Source organism: Cyprinodon tularosa, unplaced genomic scaffold (genome assembly GCF_016077235.1).
Source record: "Cyprinodon tularosa strain WSP-4 unplaced genomic scaffold, ASM1607723v1 ctg117, whole genome shotgun sequence".
Lineage (NCBI taxonomy): Eukaryota > Metazoa > Chordata > Actinopteri > Cyprinodontiformes > Cyprinodontidae > Cyprinodon > Cyprinodon tularosa.
The window spans coordinates 837,378-861,191 of NW_024037970.1; the positions used below are offsets into that span (position 1 = coordinate 837,378).

The window sequence follows — 23,814 nt, forward strand, 5'->3', positions numbered from 1 at the left end:
CTTTAGCACAGCTGATTCTGATGATTGTAGTTCAGCAAAAGCCTGTTAATCAGCTATCAATGAAAATCAGCTGTGCTGGAGCAAGGAAACTTCTAAAACCTGCAGGACAGCAGGCCTCGAGGACCGACTTTGGGGATGCCTGCTCTAAAATATAAACTGCGTGTACACATATTTTAACATTTATTAAATATGTGCAGTAACCATTAAATCGTTTATAAAGAAATATTAATTGAATGAATCAATTAGTAAAATAACCAAGCCCTAGATGTCAGTGACTAACTGCTGGACAAGTTTAGAGAAAGCAGTATTTCCTGTAATTGCGGAAACCATAAGACCACGAAGACCAGATTTACGCCATAATCTGATCATTATGGACTCGTGTTGTGATGCATGTCTAGTTATAATTTTGAGTAAACCCACTGGAAGAAAAAAAAGGTGACAAAGACTAAAAAATATCACGGTACGATCTGCAACTACAAAACTGATCAACTGGATCATTAGATTTCCTGTTTAGGTCGATATTGAAACACTTAACCTGAGTGATAAACCACAAAAATCTTGCTTTTTTTCTTTCAATTTCAAATTTATTTTCAAAAATACAAAACAAGGAAAATAAGTTTATATACACAAACACTATTAAAATAGAATATGTATGGTACAAAATATTTACAGCCAAATGAAATCAAATCCTATCTGGTCCTTTTGTCCTTGATGGTGTAGTGAAGAACTAACGGCTGAGCCTGGAGGGAGAAACAAGACAGAATTAAAAATAGCTTCATTCTATTCATCTACCCATGACCTGCATGTAGTCATCATACAAATGACTTGAAAAGTCATTCCAATATGGATTAAATTTATATTTTTACTCAAATTAGTTTTTATGAATGTACATTCTGAGGTTTTGCTAAAACTTAAGCTGATATCTTCATGCTGACAGAATAAAAAAGCCCCAGTGTGAAGGCCTCTGACAGTTGTTGGTGCTGCAGCTGGTGTTAGCTGTACTCTACCTTGCCAAACCAGTGTGAAAGCCATAACCGTTTCATGGTCATGTGATCAGGCAAAGACTCGTTATTAAAGAACATCTGGACCTGCAGAGAGGGACCACACAGACAGACGAAGAGCAATTAGAAAGGAAAATATTTTCAAGGAGGGATCTGATCACAAGTTTCACTTTGTGTGTCTGATTTCACATAATTAGCCGGAATATTTTGACTGTTGGTTTCTGCTTTTCATCAAGTGGAAGTCAGTCAGAAAATCTTAATTTCAGAAAGAAATAAGGTAACGATTTCGCTCACTTTAATATACAGAATCCTTTCTTGTCCAAATGCAATGACTTGTCTTGTTCAGGCGTGGCCTCAACATAATGCTGGCATTTTTTAGTCCTTATGTTACCCCAAACTCATATCTTCATTAAGGTGTCTAAATATACAGTTTTAAAACTTGAGGGTACAATTGAAGTGTTGATTTCAAATTGTTTTGTTTTTTTTAACAGGTCCATTAAGTCAACCCTGCATCAGCTGACCCAAGTAAGGATGAGCTGCGTTCCAAGGTCAAAAATTGATGCATTTAAGATTTATAGTTTGTAAGAGGCTGCAGAACAAGAGGAATAAATTTCAAGCCGGTCAGAACATTTTATTCTTCCAAAACTAAAGTGCAGATCTACCAAGACTTCTTCATAGGCCCCTTCCACCGGAGCGCAGCACCCACTACATATTTCTTGGACCCTATGTGAGCCCATAATATGAATCCAGAAAAACCTGCACAAAGTCTTAAAACAGGACTGCAATAAAACATTTTGTTCTTTGAACTCTGGAAGCTACCTTTACAGTTCAAACGTTCACAGACTTCCTAATTCCTAGACCCCCTCCCAAAAAACTCAGACACTAAAGAAGTGCTTTCAAGGTTCCCTAAGAGGTTTCCATGACAACATACTAATACCCATTCCCATCAGCATCTGTGTGCTGAAATGGACTAACCATAATTTAGCTGCTTTCTGCTTAATCCACTTAGAAATAACTCCTGTGGTTTAAAACACTTTGCGTAACAAAAGAAAAAACCTCAAGTTATCATCATCAGTTTCTTTATTTCTGTTCACCTTACAGCTGCTGGTTGCTGTTGAGGTTTTGGTCTGACTGACTTGTATTCAAATTACCTAAAGATGAAGAGATTTTATGATTTAATCTTTAATTTAGTGTTTGTTTATTTTAGTAAATAAGATTTTGAAACATAAGCAGGTGTTTAATTAGGGTATGATTAAAAAGAAACAGAAATAAAATCTGAAATAAAAGTAAAATGAGACAAAACAATAAAAAAAAAATAAATAAAAAAAAAAAAAAAAAATCAAACAACAGATGTCTAATTCAACTTGATTGTTTTCATTGATGACAGCAACGCAGTATAAAATTAAACCTTTGGGTAAGTTATAAAGAAACTGAACATCATTTATCCAATAAATCAGTAAAAAGCAAATATAGAATTTTGCTCTAGCCATCGCCAAGAAGAGTTCTCATAAAGGTCACTAAAAATATCAACAATGAAACTGTTGTTTGCGTTTTTTTTTATTGCTCATTTTAGATTTCTGGATTATTTGCACAATAAAAAAATAATACCTCATACGACCTTAAATATTGTTATATTAGGTGTATTCATTTTTATCTATCTTTAGTTGTTTAGCTAACACCTGTTATTCTGTTGAAAAAGAATGTTCCATTGAGATTGAAAAGGTTCCCCTTCATTACATTCATTGACATGAAATGTAGTTTATTCATATAGCGCCAATTAACAACAAGCGTCATCTCAACACACTTTACAGAGACAATCCTGTCAGATTGGTTAAGAAAACCAGTTGAATCCATCAGTCAATGATTTGCTAGACATGCTCCTCCTGGATTAGCCTAAAGAGATGATTTTTGCTTCATTTCGTCCTTAACTCTACAGCTATCCCTCAAACCAAGCATGCATGAAGTGACAGTGGAGAGGAAAACTCCCTTTAAAAAGGAAGAAACCTCAAGCTGAACCAGACTCACATTCATTACATCGTAATATAAAGATAAGTTTTTCAGCTATGAATTGATTTTCATCCTGATACTTTACACAGATTTGATCCCCGGGTATCTAAAAACATAGACGGTCAGTTACTGAAGCTCTTTTACCCCTTGCTCACACTGGCTACGGTGCGGTTACCGAGCCGACGGAGACCGCAACTCCCGCACACCCCCTCTCACACCGCCCTTTTGACTACGGTGCGGTGCGGCTCTGCGGCTCCGGCAACAGGTCCGGAGATTTAACAGAAGTTAACTTGAGTTCACGTAACTTCACGCGATAACACGGCCCAAATAAGGATATTTGCGAGAGCTTGTTGCGGAGGGCTCCGGCACGCCGCAAGGATAGCTTTCTTGCGGAATTTTCTGCAGCGCCGGAGTGTCTCGGTAACCGCAGCCGGACAGCTCAGCAGCTGGTGAGAGAGGTTTACGTCTTTTTATTGACTTGGAATCACTGCGGCGCCGCACCCACCGCACCACAACGGTAAGACCGGAGTCGGTGTGAGCCTGGGGTTAGAGCGCCTGCTGTTAACCAGTCTGCATCTACTTTTTGTATAGTTGACTACTGTTCTCTGTGTTTTTTAATGCAAATTACTGGTTTTAGAGACTGCATTCTACAGTTAATGAGGCTTTGATTACTAAATGAGTTGATGACATTTTCAATCAATCAAACATTTTAACCTCTGCTAACATGGGGAAAGTATGCAGGAAGATCAAAATAGGGTTATAAATACATTAAAAAAGGAACAGGGTATCAGTGGATGGATTGAAAGAACAGCAGAGGCATCCATCGTGACAGCACAGGAAAATGCACAAGATTCCTACGAGAGAATCTAATGCATAACAGCAGGATGCAAAATGCAAGCAGATAGGGCATACATGGAGCACGGTGACCAAGCGGCTGGCTAAGTATACAGGAATGTCTGTGCAGAGTGAGGCCTGGAAGCTCCAACGTCGAAATGGGACGGGACTTTCAGACACAGACAGATAAACTGGTGAGGGAAAGCCAACCAGACATGGTAGTGATGGACAAGCTGAGGAAGATAGGGTTAGTGATGGACGCAGCAATACCTAATGAGAGTAATATGAGGAAGAAGGAACATGAGAAGCTTGAGCAAAAAAACAGAAGAAGCGGAGAGGATGTGGAAGATGAAGGAACAAAGTGGTTCCTGTGGTAAATGGAACCCACAAAGCAGGGACCCCCAGACTGGGAGAGGGGCTCCAACAGAAACGGGCTGAGATCTCTGAGCAGAAGAGTGCAGTCGAGCACCAACACACACACGGCTCTCTTTAGCAGGAAACCTAAACATAAAAGTACTTTCAATTTGTTATTTTGAAATTAATCAGTTTTTATCTTCAATAGAAGGAAACCAGCAAAAAAAAAAAAAAGACCGTCTCTGTATCCAAAGTGTTATCAAGTACTTTTCGGCAGATGGAACAAATAAAGCACAAAGCTGTTCTTGATGTTCCTCTTTCAAAGATGAAATGATGAGTTCTGACAGACCATCTGTGATAGCAGCAGCTATGCGTGTGTCCTCCTGTGCTGCCATGTTTATTTTGGTCCGGCTGCGGGTCTGGCACCTCTGGCTTTCTTCACAGCTCTATGCCTAAACCATAATACTGCAATCGGCCAGCTTGTTTTGGGTCGCTTCCCGAGCGGTTAAGACAGGAGCGGAACAAGACGGATTCTTGTGTGTGAACAGAAAAATGCTGCAACAGTGCAGCATTAAGGCAATGTTCATGTATCCTCGCATTGGTTCATGGTAACAAACCTTTCCGGAAGTGATCTTTTCTCTGCAAAAGTCAATCACTAAAAACTCATGCAGAGGTGTTGATCAGCCGTTCTTACCAGTTACACATTTACTTGTACAAAGCAGAGATTAAGGCAAAGCTTTTGTTGCTACCAGCTAGTAAAGGCTCTCTTTACCTGGATCACCTACTGTAAAAAAATAAATAAAACAAAAAAAAAACACCTTTCAAAAATAAAGGTCTAAAGACAACTGATATAAAAAGGCTTAAAAGTGATCAAAAAGAAGCCAGTGTCTTTGAAAATGTGCCTACATAGACATCATGAAACCTAGGTAGTATTTTACAGAGCTTCAGAGAACAAAAATCACATGAGGTTTAGAGCATGTTATTATTGCTGCAAGCTGAAAATATGACGGCAGTTTGTGCTCCTGCAAGATAAATCTACCAATAGAGAGCGCTAGCTCCCTCTGCTGAAGTTATGACAAACTTGAGAGATTGTTCAGCCACAAATATAAAAGCAGTGATGATCAAAGTTTAAGCTACAGATGATCTGGTAACAGAGGGACCTTTTTTTGTTTCTGTCCTTTAATGGTGTTTCAGGTGTGCCATGTGACAGGGCAGTTTGACTCTATAGAAATAAATCTCAATGGAGGAGCCTAAAAGAAAATCCAGAATTTTACTTTTTAATAAAGCCGAATGTTGAGTAGGTTTTAATTTAATATGAACCTTCAAAAAACTGTGTTAATAGATCATCATTTGCAGATTAAATGTAGACAAAGTTAGTAATGAGTGCTTAATTTAATGTATTTACTAATATTAATTAAAATTAGCAGATTTTTTACAAATATTCTTTGTTCTGCAAATGCCAAAACACACAAAACATTGTTTTGCTGATTAACAGTTAAAGATTTTAAACCACAAAATGCATGGAGAATAAACATTTTGTAAATATTAAACCAGTAAGACTTTTTTTGCACCTGTTCACTTAAAAACTCCTCCTATAAACCTCTGTTCACCAAAAATCAACAGCTTCCTGCATCAGGAACACGTTGTAGGGAGGATTTCTATGCTGGGTAGAATAAATAATATATAATAAAATTGGTTTGGTAAATTCTCCCAGTTCCTGGATCTGGTGCCTTTATTTCAAACACACTTTTAGCCTGCTTTGTGTGTGGCGCAGATACAACCACTCTAAAAACTGCTGCTGAAGAGGAAATCATAACTTTGGCTACATTACTGTCAGCTACTAAAACGAACAGATGGAGGCAGACTGAGGCAAAGGCTTTGTTGCAACCAGTTAACCGGGGATAGTTTCGGAAACGCAGACCATCTGGAGTTCATTTTCATTAATAACAGCTAACATCTATTTATTTGAAAGAAAGAAAAAAGGATAGTCTAAAACAATCCTTTATATGGTTACTTACCCTGTAAAGGGTTGACTTATTAATACAAAATAAACAAAAAAGCAACAGAAAATAGCACAAAAATCTACTTAAGAGTATAAGAATGTGTTTGTATTTCTCAACTCTGTTCCACTTGGCTAAAGTTGCTCTAAGACTGAAAAACAAATGTAATTTAAATGTAATAATAGCGCTTATTGACTCACCTGGTGTTTTTCCACATTTAATCTCTGACAAAGAACTTTCCTTAAGTGTCGCACTTCCGCTCGCACGGAGCAGCGCACAAACTTCTGCTGCGGAGGGAAAATAAAACGGTTGGCTTTAAAACAGGAGCGATCTGATGGGCAGCAGTCAGATTCAACACATAATTACAGAATTATAAGATCAGCATTATAATAGACCAACGTTTGATCACTTCAGTGGATTCTGACTAGTATGTTATGAGACCACCATTTACTTTTGTTTCCATCATTTGCACCACAGAAAACTCATTTAACTTGTGGAAGTGCAGACTACCACCAACAGAGAGCTGAAATTAAGAAAAGCAATGGCCTTACCGATGTAACTAGATGTGCATGCTGTTCTCTTTTGAAAGATGGTTTAAACTGCTCCATAAATAGTTATTGTCAACCCTTATTCATAAGCAGAAAATGTTACTTTTCTTCTAAATCACATTCGGAGCAGAAGAAACTCAAACCGACTAACTGTGCAAATAGCGAGCGGCGTACTCCTGTTACGATTAGATTTACAGTGAAGAATGATCCCGCTCACTGCTGGAAGGTTTCTGCTCCCTGCTGACTTATTAAACACTCTAAAGCCAAAGAGCTAAAGTGCTTTAGCTCATGCACCGCAGGGGCCAAGCATTTCTCTTCATGCATAGGCAGAAATCTGTTTTATTAAATTTACATCTCAGTTAAAAAACAGTAAATATCACTGGACAAGGAGGGTGGGGAGGGGAGCCTGTAACAAATTATTAAGGGTCAAATTTAAATCCAGAACGCTGCAAGGACACGGCTTGCATTAGCAAACTGATCCGACATTACACCCGGGAGTGTGATTTGTTTTTATACATTTATGAGGGTTCTTGTCAGAAGCTAATCCACTTTATAAGGTCATGGAGGGGGTTAGAGTGAAAAACAACTGCATATAAAAAAGCAGGAATGGAACTAATGTGGCTGCATGCTCCTGTTACATAAAGTAAGATTAGACAAACAATAAACAACATTTTGACTTTGCAAAGTGATCAGAGAGGACATGAGTGAATGTAGCAACACTTCCAAAATATCAGTAAGCAGATCACCGCGGTTAATTCAACTCCTCAGCTGTGACCAAGGACTTGATTTTTTCCCCCTAGATACTACAACCTCATTTAAACATGGAACTATGCTGCTGATTTGCTTCAACAAGGTTAAACAATGATAAACTTTTCATAAGGAAGCAATGCGTCCTTCAATTTGGGTTTTTGAGGGTATTACTGGCAGTTAAGAGTTTAGCTCCACATATAAGGTAGTATTCTAATCAATCTGTTTTAATTATCCTAAAAGCAGAAGTTCGGCAGTATTGTTTGAGAGTTACCATGTGTCCCAATGCCAAGAGGGAAAAACATCAGCAATGACCTAAGAGGAGCAACTGTTGCTGCTCCAAGCCAGATCCACACTATGTGGAATTCACCATGACATGGTGAGAAATCAGGAGTGGACGCCCCAGCAAATTTATGCCGAGGTCCAACTGGTATGAGGAAACAACTGCCTAGCTCTGTGAAGCCGGACCCAAACAAACCAAAGGATTTTCCGTTAGATAGAACAGAAATAAATTCTGGACCCTCCCCTTCAGAAAAAATGTCAGAAAATTTGAGGCTTCACTGAGAAAACGTGACCATCAACGCTATAACAAACTGAAATTTAAAGAAACTTCTTTCCTATTGCCAAATTCCATAGTTTTCAAGTTACTGGCCAAATCAAACGGTAACAATGCTTCAGTACCTGAATGCATTATGGCCAGGGACATATACATAAATGACTCATAATCATATGTAGATTCATAGTTTATAGGATTAAACTTTGTTTTATCCGATTAACTGATATGCAGCTTAAAAAGAACCCCTTTAAATAAATGTATTTATTTGTGATATTACAAATGAACATTTGTAATATCATTCTTAAGCACAGCATGAAGAATGCTTGAGGGAAAGGATGCTAGAACAAAAAAATGAATGGATCCAGAGTCCGGCCTGTGTTCGCTTACAACTTCAAATGGAAAGTGAAAGGATGTACTCTGCATGGTTCTGTTTTTAAATATAAACACCAAAAACTCCTAAAGTTGTAGCTGGGTTGCAAAGCAATGCAGCATGGACCTTTCTGATGGAGGTGATGATATAGAAAAGTGTAGGGCAAGCATTTGTACCGTTTTAAAAAAAGATGAGGGCAATTAGCATTGTGGATGGAAAGGACTTTTGAGTTAATGCACTTTATGGAGCCGAGTCTAAATATTCTCATCAGAGCAAACAGACATTTAAATAACGCAACTAAGTGCACCAAGTCTCTCACAGCTATAAATTGTATAATGTGAAATACAGTTTGGTGTTTAAGATAATGTTAGAATGGTACTGAGAAAAGAAAAAAACATTGACTACTTTGTCAATTTTCAAGTATTGGGGTTCGGTACCATATCGGTTCAATTATGACAAAAAACCGTCCCTAAGCACCAAATAGGAGCTAATCTACTGAAAAAAAAAAGGGGGTCAAAGTTCCTATAAAAATTTATACCCAAAACTTACACCTCCTTAGGCAAAAGAAAACAACACACAAAGATCTCAAATCATTTTTGCAAAACATTTAACGAAGAACTAAAATATACAGGTGCTGGTCATAAAATTAGAATATCATGAAAAAGTAGATTGATTTCAGTAATTCCATTTAAAAAGTGAAACTTGTATATTATATTCATACATTACATACAAACTCATATATTTCAGATGTTTATTTTGTTTAATTTTGATGATTACAAATGACAACAAATGAAAATCTCAAATTCATCATATCAGAAAATTAGAATATTGTGAAAAGGTTCAAAATTGATGGCCCCTGGTGCCACACTCTAATCAGCTAATTAACTCAAACCACCTGCAAAAGCCTTTAAATGGTCTTTCAGTCTAGTTCTATAGGCTACACAATCATGGGGAAGACTGCTGACTTGACAGTTGTCCAAAAGACGACCATCGACACCTTGCACAAGGAGGGCAAGACACAAAAGGTCATCGCTAAAGAGGCTGGCTGTTCACAGAGCTCAGTGTCCAAGCACATTAATAGAGAGGCGAAGGGAAGGAAAAGATGTGGTCGAAAAAAGTGTACAAGCAAGAGAGATAACCGCACCCTGGAGAGGATTGTGAAACAAAACCCATTCAAAAATGTGGGGGAGATTCACAAAGAGTGGACTGCAGCTGGAGTGAGTGCTTCAAGAACCACCACACACAGACGTATGAAAGACATGGGTTTCTGCTGTCGCATTCCTTGTGTCAAGCCACTCTTGAACCACAGACAGCGTCAGAAGCGTCTAAAGAGAAACAGGACTGGACTGCTGGTGAGTGGTCCAAAGTCATGTTCTCTGATGAAAGTAAATTTTGCATTTCCTTTGGAAATCAAGGTCCCAGAGTCTGGAGGAAAAGAAGAGAGGCACTTCATCCACGTTGCTTGAAGTCCAGTGTAAAGTTTCCACAGTCAGTGATGGTTTGGGGTGCCATGTCATCTGCTGGTGTTGGTCCATTGTGTTTTCTGAGGTCCAGGATCAACGCAGCCACATACCAGGAAGTTTTAGAGCACTTCATGCTTCCTGCAGCTGACCAACTTTTTGGAGATGCAGATTTCATTTTCCAACAGGACTTGGCACCTGCACACAGTGCCAAAGCTACCAGTACCTGGTTGAAGGACCATGGTATCCCTGTTCTTAATTGGCCAGCAAACTCTCCTGACCTTAACCCCATAGAAAATCTATGGGGTATTGTGAAGAAGAAGATGCAATACACCAGACCCAACAATTCAGAAGAGCTAAAAGCCACTATTAGAGCAACCTGGGCTATCATAACACCTGAGCAGTGCCACAGACTGATCGACTCCATGCCACGCCGCATTGCTGCAGTAATACAGGCCAAAGGAGGCCCAACTAAATACTGAGTGCTGTACATGCTCATACTTTTCATGTTCATACTTTTCAGTTGGCCAACATTTCTATAAATCCTTTGTTTTTATTGGTCTTCAGTAATATTCTAATTTTCTGATATGATGAATTTGAGATTTTCATTTGTTGTCATTTGTAATCATCAAAATTAAACAAAATAAACATCTGAAATATATGAGTTTGTATGTAATGTATGAATATAATATACAAGTTTCACTTTTTAAATGGAATTACTGAAATCAATCTACTTTTTCATGATATTCTAATTTTATGACCAGCACCTGTAAGTGTATGATTTTATCGGAGAGCTTCCATCTGTCAGGCTTTAATGTAGGTTTTACGTGAAAGATGACTGTGAAAAGATGGATCGCTGCACAGCTACTGCGTTAGACCAATGCACAAGGAATAAATCCTAGAAAAAACGAAATATTTTCAACACTCTCTGTTTTCTTTCCACAAGTATCCAGAATTGGAAAATACATAAATATTCCAGACAGCATAGAGCCCAAAGAAAATCTCAAGTAGCAGATCTGGCTTGGCCAACATGAACTAGAGTTAAGTTTGGAATGGGGGTTAACCAGAGAAGAGAGTGAAGGCAAAGGTGATTAAAAATATAAAACATTGTTTTAGTCTCAAAAACAGTGGATGGTCAGGATGCAATCATTTCATCACTTTTGCTCAAAAAGACCAGATTAATATGTTTTGTTTTTGAATTAGAACAGTGAAAGAAAGTTTCACTTTTCTCCACATCTTCATAAAGTAATCAATGCCACCCTCTGCTGGAGGAAGAAAGTTACTGCAATGCTAGCATAATGGAGTTGTTCTTCACTGTAAACCCTGAGATTTAGCTCAGTTCTTTGCAACTTCTAAAATAGGACAACCGAGTCCTGCAACAGAGAGCATTTCAACTGCACTGCAGAAATATGAAAGCAGCCCCTATCGCAAAACATCAAGTTTTAAACACCAGTGGATATCTATGCTCATTTAAAAGAGCCACTCCATTTTCCTAATTTCCCAATGAAGTTATGAGGTGGGTACCGTATTTTCACGACTATAAGGCGCACTTAAACGTCTTTTTTCCCCTCAAAATGTGCAGTGCGCCCTATGGTGCGGTGCGCCCTATGGTGCGGTGCGCCCTATGTGTGTTGTAACTGCGACTTTTGAGACCACCTCCTTGAGGAGATGATGAAAGAGTGGCTGAATGTAAGGAGACCAGGTGTTTTTTTTTTCCACTCATCACCATCGCTGTTAATATTTAACTCCATGCGTGCCCATCTCACAGCTGATGTGAAAAACATGAGGAAACAAATTAACCCTGTGCTCGCTGTTCAACCGCTCGACATCGGTGTGAACCGGACCCAGCAGGTGCAGCAGAAGCAGCGAGTTTACATGCAAAGTAAATGGTTGACGCGCGTATAGGTGCAGCAAAAGGTCCTGCAGCGCGTTTTGAGCAGCAGGAGCGTTTAAGCATCTGCCAACGCGCTGCTGCTGCTCGAGATGGAAAAATTGAAGTTTTGCTCCTGGACGCGCCGCATAAACCAATCAGAGAAGCTGATCTGGGAGCTGACAGCGAGACAGACACAGCGCTCTGATGACATATGATATTAACGCAAATGGAAAAGGCTGGATGGATGAGGAATGATGAAAGCGTAGCTGAGGGAGGTGTAGCCCATGTGAGGAGACCAGGTGGTTTTTTCCACGCGTCACCATCGCTGCGTGCCCATCTCACAGCCGATGTGAAAAAAAAGGTGAATCAAATGAACGCTGTGCTCGCCGTTATCCCGGGGGTCTGACAAAGGAACTTCAACCGCTCGACATCGGTGTGAAACGGCCGTTCAAAGTAAGGCTGCGAGCGGCGTGGGAGCGATGGATGACAGACGGAGACCACAGTTTCAGGATAAGTGGAAGGCAGCGCCGGGCAAGTTACGCCACCGTTTGCGGATGGATTGTAGATGCTTGGACTAAAGTGTCTGCTGGCTCTGTTGTTCAAGCTTTTGCAAAAGCCGGCATTATTTCTGAGGAGCTGCGCTGCAAGGAAAGTGACTCTGACAGCGAAGAAGGGGAAATTGGCATGTCTGATTTAGCGCAGCTGTTTTATTCAGAAACAGAGGATGATGACTTTGATGGGTTTGATTAATACTTTGTAATAAATACATGAATAAAGCACAATCATACTCAGTTTTGCTCCCGCTCTATTTTTCTACCTGAAAACTTAATTCAACAGCAGCCTCTGGGCCGGGTCTCCTCCTCTTCACCGCGGTGGCTGGCAGGTGTTTTTTCATCTAAATAATCTAAATCTTGCAGCTATATTTGCTGTGATCAGTGGGAATAAAGTAGTTTTAATATGTTTTTAAGTGAGAAAGTCCACCTGAAAACTTAATAATTGCAGTCGGTTCATCCAGATTATCTATTTCTGTCGGAGGCGCTCAGACCCCCACATACCAGAGGTGCGCCGACAGTAGAAATCCTTTCATCAGCAGCCTCTAGGCTGGGCAGCCTCCTTCACGCGGTGGATGGCAGGTGTTTTTCATCTAAATAATTTAAACTGCAGGCACCCATAAAAGCGAACATATTCCGTCGGCAGGTTTCAGGATTTTAAGTTAATTTAGGAGCGATCACAGCGTTGTGTCATCTGCGATGTGTCTGTCTCACGGCCAGCTGCCAGGTTTGATTAATACTTTTTAATAAATACATGAATAAAGCACAGTCATACTCAGTTTTGGGCCCGCTGTATTTTTAAATACGCAGTAGAGGTATTTAAAGGTAGTAGAGGACATGTACCTGTATATAGAAAATGCGCCCTATAGTCAGGTGCGCCTTATGTGTGTGTTAAATACAGAAATGGGACACATAACTGAGACTGCGCCTTTTAGTACGGTGCGCCTTATGGTCGTGAAAATACGGTAGTTCCTAGGCTGTAAGATAAAGAATGGTTCGCTACCTCGTGACGTGCTTCTCCTACTTATCCCTGTCTCTCTGTAAATAAGAGGCTTCAGCAGCACAAAGATTTAGCAGCTCTGAAGGCTGGATTCTGCTGTAACAGCAGCTGTCAATGTGCCATGTACTTGCTAAACAGTTATGGGGTTTTTTTATGTCCTGGATATATTTGTTTTTCCCTTCGGTCTTAAAAGCCTTTTTGCTTTTAAACAACTCAAAACTGGTTTAACAACTTCAATAATCACACATCTTTGCTAAAAGCTACGTAGTTTACTGGTTACACCTACCTGGAGAGTAAGTTTTGTCTTATCTTTCCCAGAAAGTGATGAACTAAAAAGACAAAACAATAAATAGTTAAAAAGCGTGTATTTTCAAAACTGTTTAGTGCTAACACATCCACACAAATGTTCATAGAGCAGTTCCTCCTTTTTTCGTAAATGTGCATAAATCATGTAAAAGATCATAACAGAATCTATTTACCTTAGTCTTTCTAAACACAGTGAAACCTGCTCATCATATCTGTAGAAGTGAGCTTTAGAGTGGTCAAAGCTTGTAAAAGGTAGTGCTGCACTGTCTGCAACATCTGAGGAGTTGGGAGAGAAAAAAAGGAGGAGGTTAATATAGAGAAATTCAGGCAAGAAAATCCACCTGATAACAATTGATAACCACTGAGTCCTTTCAGAAACAGGAGCTTTTCAGAATATTAGATCAATTTAGTTGTAAAATAAGGACCTACCATCGCCGGCAGGTTGAATGACTCTTTCTAAGCCCCGCGACTGGTAAAAATCTTTTATTCGTTTGTCTTCACCTAAGCAAAAAAAAAAACAACACTTAAAAACATGCTCATAGTTTTCTTTTTTAAAATTCACATTTTACATGAAAATAAGTATGCAATAGAAAGACGGCGCCTTGATTAAGTGTTCAAGGTTTTTTGAACCTATTTTATTCATATTACAACCAAAAAAATGAAAATCATTCATTGTAGTTTTAAGGTAACTCAGGAGGAGTTGCATGGATCGGGGGCAGGCGGTGGGAGAAGGTATGCTGAACACAAGAGACAAAAAGTGAACTTTCACAGATCTTAATAGTCATGCCAAAACCATAACAAAATGTTATTAATATTATTTTGCAAATCAATTAATCTGACAATTATTTTTCCGATTAATTAATTATTAATTGGATAGCCAAAGGTTTCTAAAGAATATTTTTTACTAAATTGAACAAGATGAAACTCAAACTTTTCCACTTGAAGAGTTCTAAATAGAGCATTTTTTTTTTCTTAAATGCAAAATCTTAATATTTTCTTTTACAATTCTGAAAGAATTGCTGCTCTAAGTGGGTTGCTCTGCAAACTAAATGCATTATAGTCTCTATATTCTAGTTAACGATTAATCAATTACTAAATTAGTTGACGATTATTTCAATAATCGATTTATCATAACCGTTTCAGCCCCAATATAAGATCAGTCAGATATCAAAATGTAAGCTAAAAAAAGGACAACATTATATTTTGCAACATCTGGTTAACTTGCTCTAAAGCAGGCATCCCCAAACTCAGTCCTCAAGGCCCGCTGTCCTGCAGGTTTTAGAGGTTTACTTGCTCCAGCACAGCCGATTTTAATTTAAAGTTGATTAACAGGCTTTTGGTCTACTGCAATCATTATAATCAGCTGTGCTGAAGCAGAGAAACCTCTAAAACCTGCAGGACAGCGGGCCTTGAGGACCGAGTTTGGGAATGCCTGCTCTAAAGGATGGAAACTCGTTTAATTTGATTTTCCTTCATTTAAAAGGTTTGCTCAGAATTTACATGACCGTTACTATATAAACTCTGCTGATCAGTATGGATTAATTGTAATAAATGGCAAATATAAGCGTGAATGTGCACTTAAGAGGGGGGGCAACACGCTGCAACAGAGTCTCATTTTGGTATGACACCTGAGATGTAAAAACTGCTTGCACTGACAATTAAAGTTCACTATGAGACTTGACTGAAGATGAGTCTACATTTCAAAATGCATATCAGGTATTTTGTGTTTTGTTTTTTTGATTTTTACTTTAGACAATTTAGCATTAGTTTTAATAGCATGATATTTCTGCTCATATTTATCATACCATCAGAATTGCATACCCGCCCATGCCAAACCGGAACATAAAAGCTCCAGGATAAAACATGGCAGTGTTACGTTAGGCTGTGGAGATTTTTTGTTGTTTATTTTAGCAGGGAAACTGGTCAGCATTTGATTAAGATGTGCAAAACGGGTAGCAACTTACCCTAAAGGACTTCCAGCTGGGTGTTTTAGCAAAGTACTGACAACGCACCAAACTTTTTCGATTTTATTTCTAACACAACTAATTGAAAACTAGGGCCAATGTCCTATCTGCTTAGCAATTCCGCACTACTCCCTGTCTGTGCTGCTCCACCAGACAAAACCCAAAATAAAATACAAATGCAGTTTGTTGTTTTTAAACAACACAATCTAAATAATTTCTTTTTCTAATGAATACTTTTTACGGCACTGCTTATGCATATAAAAAAAAATCCAACACATCTAAAAAAACCACAGAACTTACTCTCTTGAAGACCAGGCACCAGCTTGTAGACAATGTCTTGCATCACTCGATCCAACTTAAGGTTAAGTAAGGGTTGGGTTTCATGAATCTTAATGTTGCACATGGGACAATACTTGCTGGTTTGCAAGTATTTTACAATGCAACTTTTACAGACTGTAAAAACAAAATAAAACATAAATAAATGATACTGAAAGCATGCAAGTAGACATGTTATAATGAAATTATAGACAGGGATAAAAATTAAGCTTCATAAACTTACAAGTATGCAAGCACTCTGTAATCGTTGTGGCGTCTATGAAATAGCCAGCGCAGAGGTAGCAGACAATGTGTTCATTCAGGTCTTTGATCTTTAACTTCACTTCCTCCTAGAAACACAAGGATGAGCAAATTACAAATATTTGGTTTAAAAATATTCACTCAATGTTTCACTATAAAAAGCAGCAGCAAAGAAACTAATTACTGTTTTATTATTTCCTTTTTTCCTGTTCTGCCATTATTCAAACCACAGCAGAAGCAGAAGTTTCAACTTTACAAAGAATGCTAAGGGTTAGTTCTGGAAAAACATTTCCAACATAAATACAGTCATTTTTGTTTACCATTGAAAGAGACAAAAAAAATAAAGACTAGGAGCATGCCAGAGAACACAATTGCCTCAACCTATAATGCAAAAGGCCAGGAAGTTCTTGGTGCCTTCAAACTGTAACCAGAACTGTCCGAAAGTTTGACGTATGGGAAGAAAAACGTTTCCCCAAATGTGCCTTTTCTTTTTTACATTTAATAAAAGTTATCTTAATAAATGGTTGCCTGAACCTTCACAGCTTCTCTCTCTCCTTTTTAAGTCTCTTTCCAAATTTTCTGCCTTGGTCACAAGTGCAGTCCTGGCATTGGTCACATAGAATTGATTGGAACCACTTCAAACCTTTCAATTCAATCTAAATGTCCCTCCTTTATTTTGATGCCCAGGCTGCCGACTGCAATAAAAAGTCAGGGAGTAGCAGCGAAGAAGAATGAGCAGAAGTGTGCGTGAAACCATCCGTGTCTGGCAGCATTCAATGATGTGATCGACAAACTTAGAACGAAAGCCTCTTCTTTGAGCAACTGCACCGGTGTTGTGCAAAGTTAGGTTCCCTGATTGATTAGATTTCCCTTGTAACCATAGCTCACATTAAGGCGAGAGACCAGAGGCCCTTTTTTTCCTTTTACATTACACTTTAACAGATATTCAGCTTGTTGCCTATGTGTTATTGATAGAACGAAAATCGCCTCAATACGGATATTCCAGACTTATGAGTCATTTTAAACTCAAATTGTTTTTGAGTTGTTTTAAAATAAGAAATCTCCATGTAAAAGTGTAAGTCAGTGAAAAGAGAATTTCTACTAGAGTTCATAGGTTTGTTTCTAAATTGGTTGAAAATAGTTCACAGCAAGGTTTAAACACAGTTAAAAGTCCAAGGAGTTAAAATTCACAAACAAGTTCAGATTTTATCCAGACAGAACTCAATTAAATCCAGCTCAATTAAATCATGAAAACCTTTAAGATTATTCCTCTTAAAAGAAGCAGCATTAAGAATCACTAAGAATTTGTTATTCTACTTGATGTCATCATTTCCTGTCATTCTGATCCACTCAAAAAATATCGACATTTAATATATCATGCTGGGCTGATAAGGATTAGAGCATCTGAATCAGTTCTCCCCTGTTCTCTGTGTTTTACAGGTGTGCCTAATCCTGAACACCTCATAGAAAAGGACTATATTTTCTCAGAATATCCTCAGTTCATCGGAAAACGTATAACCTTTTCATCCAGATAAGCTGTGAAGAAACTGAAAGTTAAGACTTTTTAAAGAAAAAAAGCTGTGCTCTAAAGGTGGGAATTTAATTTGGACTGATGGGATTTTTGAGCTAGATGACAAACGTATTTTCTGTAGTCCTACTTTACTCAACTTTGGGGTTTAGGTCTAAATAGTGTCTTTCAAGGTTCATTTTCGCCTCCTTTTGAAGATCTGGTCCCATCAATATATCCATCATTAGTGCCCTGGTCATGGGTCAGTTTGCCAGTCCTTCACAGACATGTTTTTGGACAGGGGCGGAGCTAGATAGGGGCCATAGCCATCCTAAGCCAATCATTGGCCATCCCTGTGGCCACCCCTGCCACTTTTTTCCTCTAATACAGACAGTGGCAACAGTACCACTCTCAAGTGGAATATTCAAACCATTTTCATTTTTCATATTGGCATTTACTTGACATCAAAGACACTGTGGTTAATTCTGCAAAAAATATACGGAAATTAAAGGTAAGAACATAATTCATGCTCTTTTCAGAACTAGATTGTGTTATATGGGGTATGGGCTGGTTATACTCCTGCAGCAGTGTGTCCCAGTGAGCTTGATGCAGACATTTTTGATTTATGCCCAGTATTGAAGCTTGGTCTGCGCTATAAGCTGCGGGTCTAGATACGGAGGTGGAGAGGAAGTGGGGGCAAGTTTGTCCGACAACAGAGGGACACAAGAGCCAAAAAGAGCGGAGATCCAGGTGGAAAAATCCTCCCAGTGTTCTCGCACACCTCGCTCTTCTAGCTGGTCAAACTTGACGAGTTGTTTTCATAAAAACAAACAAGCCGGTCTCCTGTCTGTGGCACTGTCTTCGGTGACCTACAATTTGGGAGAGGTGCAGTGGAGTGTCTGCGGAGGGGGCGGGGCATCTTTTTGTTCACTGCGTTCACCTACGCAGACGGCCTAGTTTCGAAGTATGAATCAGTCTGTAGCGAGAAAATGATGTGTCTCTGCAAGTCATCTAGGAGTCTTCAGTGAAATCATAGATAACTATTTTAATAAAAACATATTAAATAATCAATTTATGTAAATAATAGGGGTGGAACGGTTCACAAAATCCACGGTTCGATTCGATTCACGGTTTCGTGGTCACGGTTTTCGGTTCGGTATATGTTGATTGTTTCACCCAAAATCCCATAAAAATTAATGAAAAAAAAAAAATAAATAAATAAATGGATTGTAATTATTTTTAATTATCCGCGGAAACCATGGATCCTTTCCGCATGTTTTGCTGCTTTGAATTTAATCATCTCACGCATGCCCTCTACGATCTACAAGGAACTCAGAGCGGAGCGGACGGGAGCCACAGCGGGGGCTGTAGGCTTTGCTTTATGCAGGCGGTCTGGAGCGCAGCGAGGCGGGGCAGAGCGCTGATGGAGTATGTGGGATTTCAGAGTTAGCCTGACATGTTGGTCATGTTGCTGTTAGCATAAACAAAACGTGTTGCACAATGCTTGCACACTGTTGCACTTTTATCCACAACTTTCTTTCCGCCGTCATCGTAGGTCACTCTAAATGCAAAGTGGTCCCATACAGCAGACCTATAAAGTGCTGCTGGCGCGTCTTCCAACTCCCGTTCTTTCCCACTCGCCATACCCACACAATTCTCCATAACAACAGATTTTTTTTCTGCTACACTCTTCTTCTTCTTGTATACTACTGGTGGTTGGCTTTGGTCGCAGTACCGCCACCTTCTACTCTGGAGTGTAAACGCGTCGCCTATGAGAAAAAGGAGCAGCGCATGAACCGAACGCAACACACGCGAACCGAACCAAGACAGTCAAACCAAACGGTTCGGACGGTTTTCATAAACCGTCCCATCCCTAGTAAATAAGTAATAACAATGGAAAAGATGTGTATCCACTTTAAATGCGTCTATTTGTTAGCAAAGTATGGAGCCCCCTGGATGTCAGGGTAAAAAAAAAAGGTGGTGGAAATCCGTGGGCATGGATTGATACTCTGAGCGCACAGTTTTCCAATCCGTGTGCGCAGATTAAGAAACTGTGCTCTCGGTTTATTGATCCGTGCGCTGGGATCAACAAACTGTGTGCCCTGCTTTGCATTCCGTGCGCACACAATTGCTCCGGAACCTTCAGAGTTCGATGCATGGGTCGCACCTACAAGGTAAGCTTATTACATTAATATATATATATATATATATATATATATATATATATAAACTTAGCACAGTGCAATGATTTAATGAGCATGCTTTAGAGCTTCAACTCTCATCAAACTCTGAAGGCTCCGGAGCAGCTGTGTGCGCACAGAATGCAAAGCAGGGCACACAGTTTAATGATCCCAGCGCATAGGTTAATAAACCGAGAGCACAGTTTCTTAATGTGCATGCACAGATTGGAAAACCGTGCGCTCAGTTTATCAATCCATGTCCACAGATTTCCACCGGCTTTTTTTTTTTTTTTTTTACCCTGACAACCAGGGGGCTCCGTAGCAAAGGCTGTAGGAAAGAATAGTTCGTCTTTGGGCGTTTCTCAATTCACGAGAACGCGAGTACGTACTCGTCAAGTCCGTTCTTGCGCAGGAAGATCGGACTTGACAAGAACGCGAGCACGCAAGCACGTATGTGTATTGGAGCAGAAGCGTACTCGTGACGTCACCACAGCCAACGTTGTTTAGCATTTCTTTAACAGTCAAAACTATTTATTCCCTACACAAAACATTTTGAAAACAATATTTTTAATTTCTAAAGCTTAAAAAACATTTTTTTTAAAATTACTGAACCGCAAAAAACCGCCATCAGAACGAGCGGTAGTTCACACATAACTAGACCGAGAGAAGTGCACTACAGACGGGGTAACATTAGCCCTGGCTGCGGTTACCCTCGGAGGTCTGCTGGTCACTCTGGTCCGCTCAACGTCTGACTTTTTTTTTTTTTTTTTCGCACTAACTCTGTAAACAGACCACACAGGGAGGCTTAAATGTATAATGTTATCGCCTCAAACGATTTCAAAACGTACTTTTGAAGAACAACGGCAGCAGAAAAGGGAATGTTTAACTTAACACTGTGAGCGCTGTCTCGAATCAAGCTGCGGCCGCGGGGCATTCTGGGGAAGCGGTTAGTCTGAAGAACGCACAAGTCTGCTCTGATGCATGCTCGATAAAGCGGGCTGGGTGAGAACAACATCCGGGGATTTGATGCGTTCTCGAGAATTGGAACGGTACTCGGGCTGAGGCTGATGATGTGTCACGAGTACACGAGCACACGAGAACGCTCAAGAACGCATATTGAGAAACGCCCTTTATTTAGAAAATATTGATGTTTTGCTCATTAATTTTCTGTTGGAACAGTGTAGATTGACCCTGAGGTTCTGTCGCCTATCCACTTTCGGCCACCTCTCAACATACATTGGTAATTGCCTGGCCACCCTTATAAAAATGTTCTGGCTACGCCTCTGTTTTTGGATGATGGGACGAGGAGGGAAGCCACATTTCCACAGGAAGAACTGGCAAACTCCACACAGAAAGTGATTCAAACCCTGCACCTACTTACTGTTTCAAAGAGCTAAATGATATCCTAAAAGCTTCATCAGGTCCTGTATGAGCCTTCTGATGATCCAGTAGTTTAATCCATGTGTGTTGGACCAGGGAAACATCTAAAATATAGGCTGCTGTTGGCTGGATGTGATTTATTCCCAAACTGTTAAGCCTCAAACAAAGTTTTTTGTTTGTTTGTGTTTTTAAACAGTAGAGCTGCTGCAGAGGAGTCACAGCAAACAGACTAACTGAAAGGGCAAAACATTGTCCTTTCTTTTAGGCTTTCAGCGCTGGACATCAAGCAACACGGAGGAGGAGCAACCGAGCTCACCATGACCTCTGAGATCCAGCTGAAAAGGGAAAATGGGTTCAAACCAGAAACTGAGTTTAACATGAAAAGTCGAGAGCCGTTTGCGAGGACTGAATAAAGGCTATTCTCAAACTACAGAGCAAAGAGCGAAGCAGTAGCAACTGGACGCGGACCGCCGTTACTTCAAATCGAATGAGAGCCATCGGAGCGCAGCGACGGTTGCCGCCAGTTTACTCTCACCCGCAAACCAAAAAGTTTAATTCCTACTACAGCAAAGAAAGCTTTGAATGAAATGTTGGATTTAAACACTTGGTTGGGAGCTTTGATGCACGTTGCTCCGCGGAACAACACAGTTAGACCCCCCGTCGTATACGCATGCTCGAGCATCACTCTCAGTCTCTCTCCATCAGCGCAGCGCAGACAACCATCCCCCGTTAGAACGCCTCATTAACGGCCCCTTCTGGCTCTCTGGAGCTCAGGACGTTTTCCTTGGTTGGGAAAGAACATAAACCTCACAGCGGCTCACCTCGTTTCGCAGTGGGTCCAGTTTATAGACGGACTGGAGCTGATTTCGGAGCCGCATCGCTATGGCCATTGGACCTTGCTCCGCCATCTTTGGGAAATATGCTGATTTCCGGGTAAACCGGATGTGGAATCTTTTATAAATCGAGGCGGGTAATCAAGAAAATAAAAGCTTGCTACAAACGCACACACAGCCCCATGTTTACTGCTGCTCTCTACTCGGATTGAATGTGTGGTCCCTCTTCTTCTTCTTCTTCTTATGGGGTTTTATGGCGGTTGGCAGACTTGTGAATTGTGCATTACCGCCACCAACTGATATGGAGTAAAGCAAGAAAACAGAAAACGATTCACCCCCCCCCCCCCCCAAAAAAAAAAAAAAAAAAAAAAAAAAAAAAAAAAACCTGTGTAACTTAAACCAACATAATACTAAATCACATTTGCCCATATAATTTTTAATTTACTCTAGGTCATCTTAACTCTGCCAGTTTCTGATGGTCCCATCGGTCCTCCCATCATACTTCCAACCATCTCCCAGTTCAAATCTTTAATGTCCAGATATTTTTCTGCAGCCTTCACTATTATTTTGATTTTTTCCGTTTTTTTTGTTGTCTGTGCAGTACAATTAATTACTTCTACCATGAAAAGAACAAAATTTGTCTTTTTAACAATAAGTGAGTCTTCATCAATTTTTTGATTCTCTAGAGGTTTGGAATTTGCCGTGTGTTGAACTGTAGGTTTGGGTTTTTCTGACTGAGATGGGATCCTTTTTGCAGCTTCAGCGTAGGTTATTCCGAGCTCAAATTTCATTTTTTTAATTTCCTCAGACCTTTTGCTTGCTTCACAGCCGCGATAAGCAGCAGTATGTTCTCCACCACAATTACAGCATTTTATTATAGCTTCTTTTCCACATTTACCATATTCGTGTTCTCCTGCACACCTTCCACACCTCTGTTTCCCTTTACAAACTGCTGCAATGTGACCGAATTTTTGGCATTTGAAACATCTCAATGGTGGAGGATTGTAGATTTTGACATTATAGCTTATGTAACCGATGAATACTTTGCTTGGTAATTGCTCTTCCTCAAATTTAATTAGCACTGATAAACTGTCAGATCTTTCTCCGTTTCTTGTTGTTTTTAACCGTTTTACTTCTTTTACTTTTGCACCGCTTATGTTTTCCAGAATCTCTTTTTCAGAAATTTTTAGAGGAACTCCTCCAATGACTCCCCTGCTGATCTTTTTGTTCTCCATTAGGCTGCACTGAACTCTTATCCCGTCAATTTTGTTGATCCGTATTGCTTTGCCTTGCTGGGCGCTGTCTCTGCAGTTAATTAGCAGGTCTCCACTGTACAGAATTCTGGCACCTCTGACTTCTCCGACAAGTTTATTGATGGTTTTTGTTAAGTGAACCGGATTCCAATTTGTAAAAGAGTCTGCCTGATTAACGACTTTGAATATGACTTTGAATTCATTTTGTTGTGCTGTGGAATGTATGGAATGATCATCACTGGATTGTTCTGAACTAGATTCCCCTTGAACTGATCTCTGTTTTTTCCGCTTTTTCTCATTTTTTGATGTTGCTATCTTCCACCCTTCATTGTCACTATTTCCCTCTTCCATCCCACAAGAATCGCTTCCTGTTTCCTCACTACTCACGGCCCAAGACATTTCTCCATAAGCAGCTTCAAAACACGCGCCATGCACCAAACGACCATCCACATCCGACCGACTCCCCTTTCCCAAGCTGTGTGGTCCCTCTTTCCATTGCGAGTTAATTAACTAA

At 39.8% G+C, this 23,814-nt stretch overlaps 1 protein-coding gene across 2 annotated transcripts; it reads right to left on the minus strand.

Moving 5' to 3' along the window:
• Positions 1-562: 562 nt before the first annotated feature.
• pcgf1 (polycomb group ring finger 1) lies at positions 563-22,143 on the minus strand. 2 transcript variants are annotated; one of them, XM_038308162.1, is made up of 9 exons: positions 22,036-22,143; positions 16,131-16,236; positions 15,872-16,024; positions 14,037-14,108; positions 13,781-13,883; positions 13,588-13,630; positions 6,397-6,480; positions 1,008-1,088; positions 563-740 (listed from the first exon to the last, which is right to left on the minus strand). In XM_038308162.1, exons 1-9 carry the CDS (start codon positions 22,120-22,122, stop codon positions 690-692), a joined length of 780 nt encoding a protein of 259 aa, XP_038164090.1. In that variant the 5' UTR covers positions 22,123-22,143; the 3' UTR covers positions 563-689. The 2 variants fall into 2 exon arrangements, with proteins under 2 accessions (XP_038164090.1, XP_038164084.1); XM_038308156.1 differs by having other exon boundaries at positions 6,397-6,483; positions 22,036-22,140.
• Between the last annotated feature and the right edge of the window lie 1,671 nt (positions 22,144-23,814).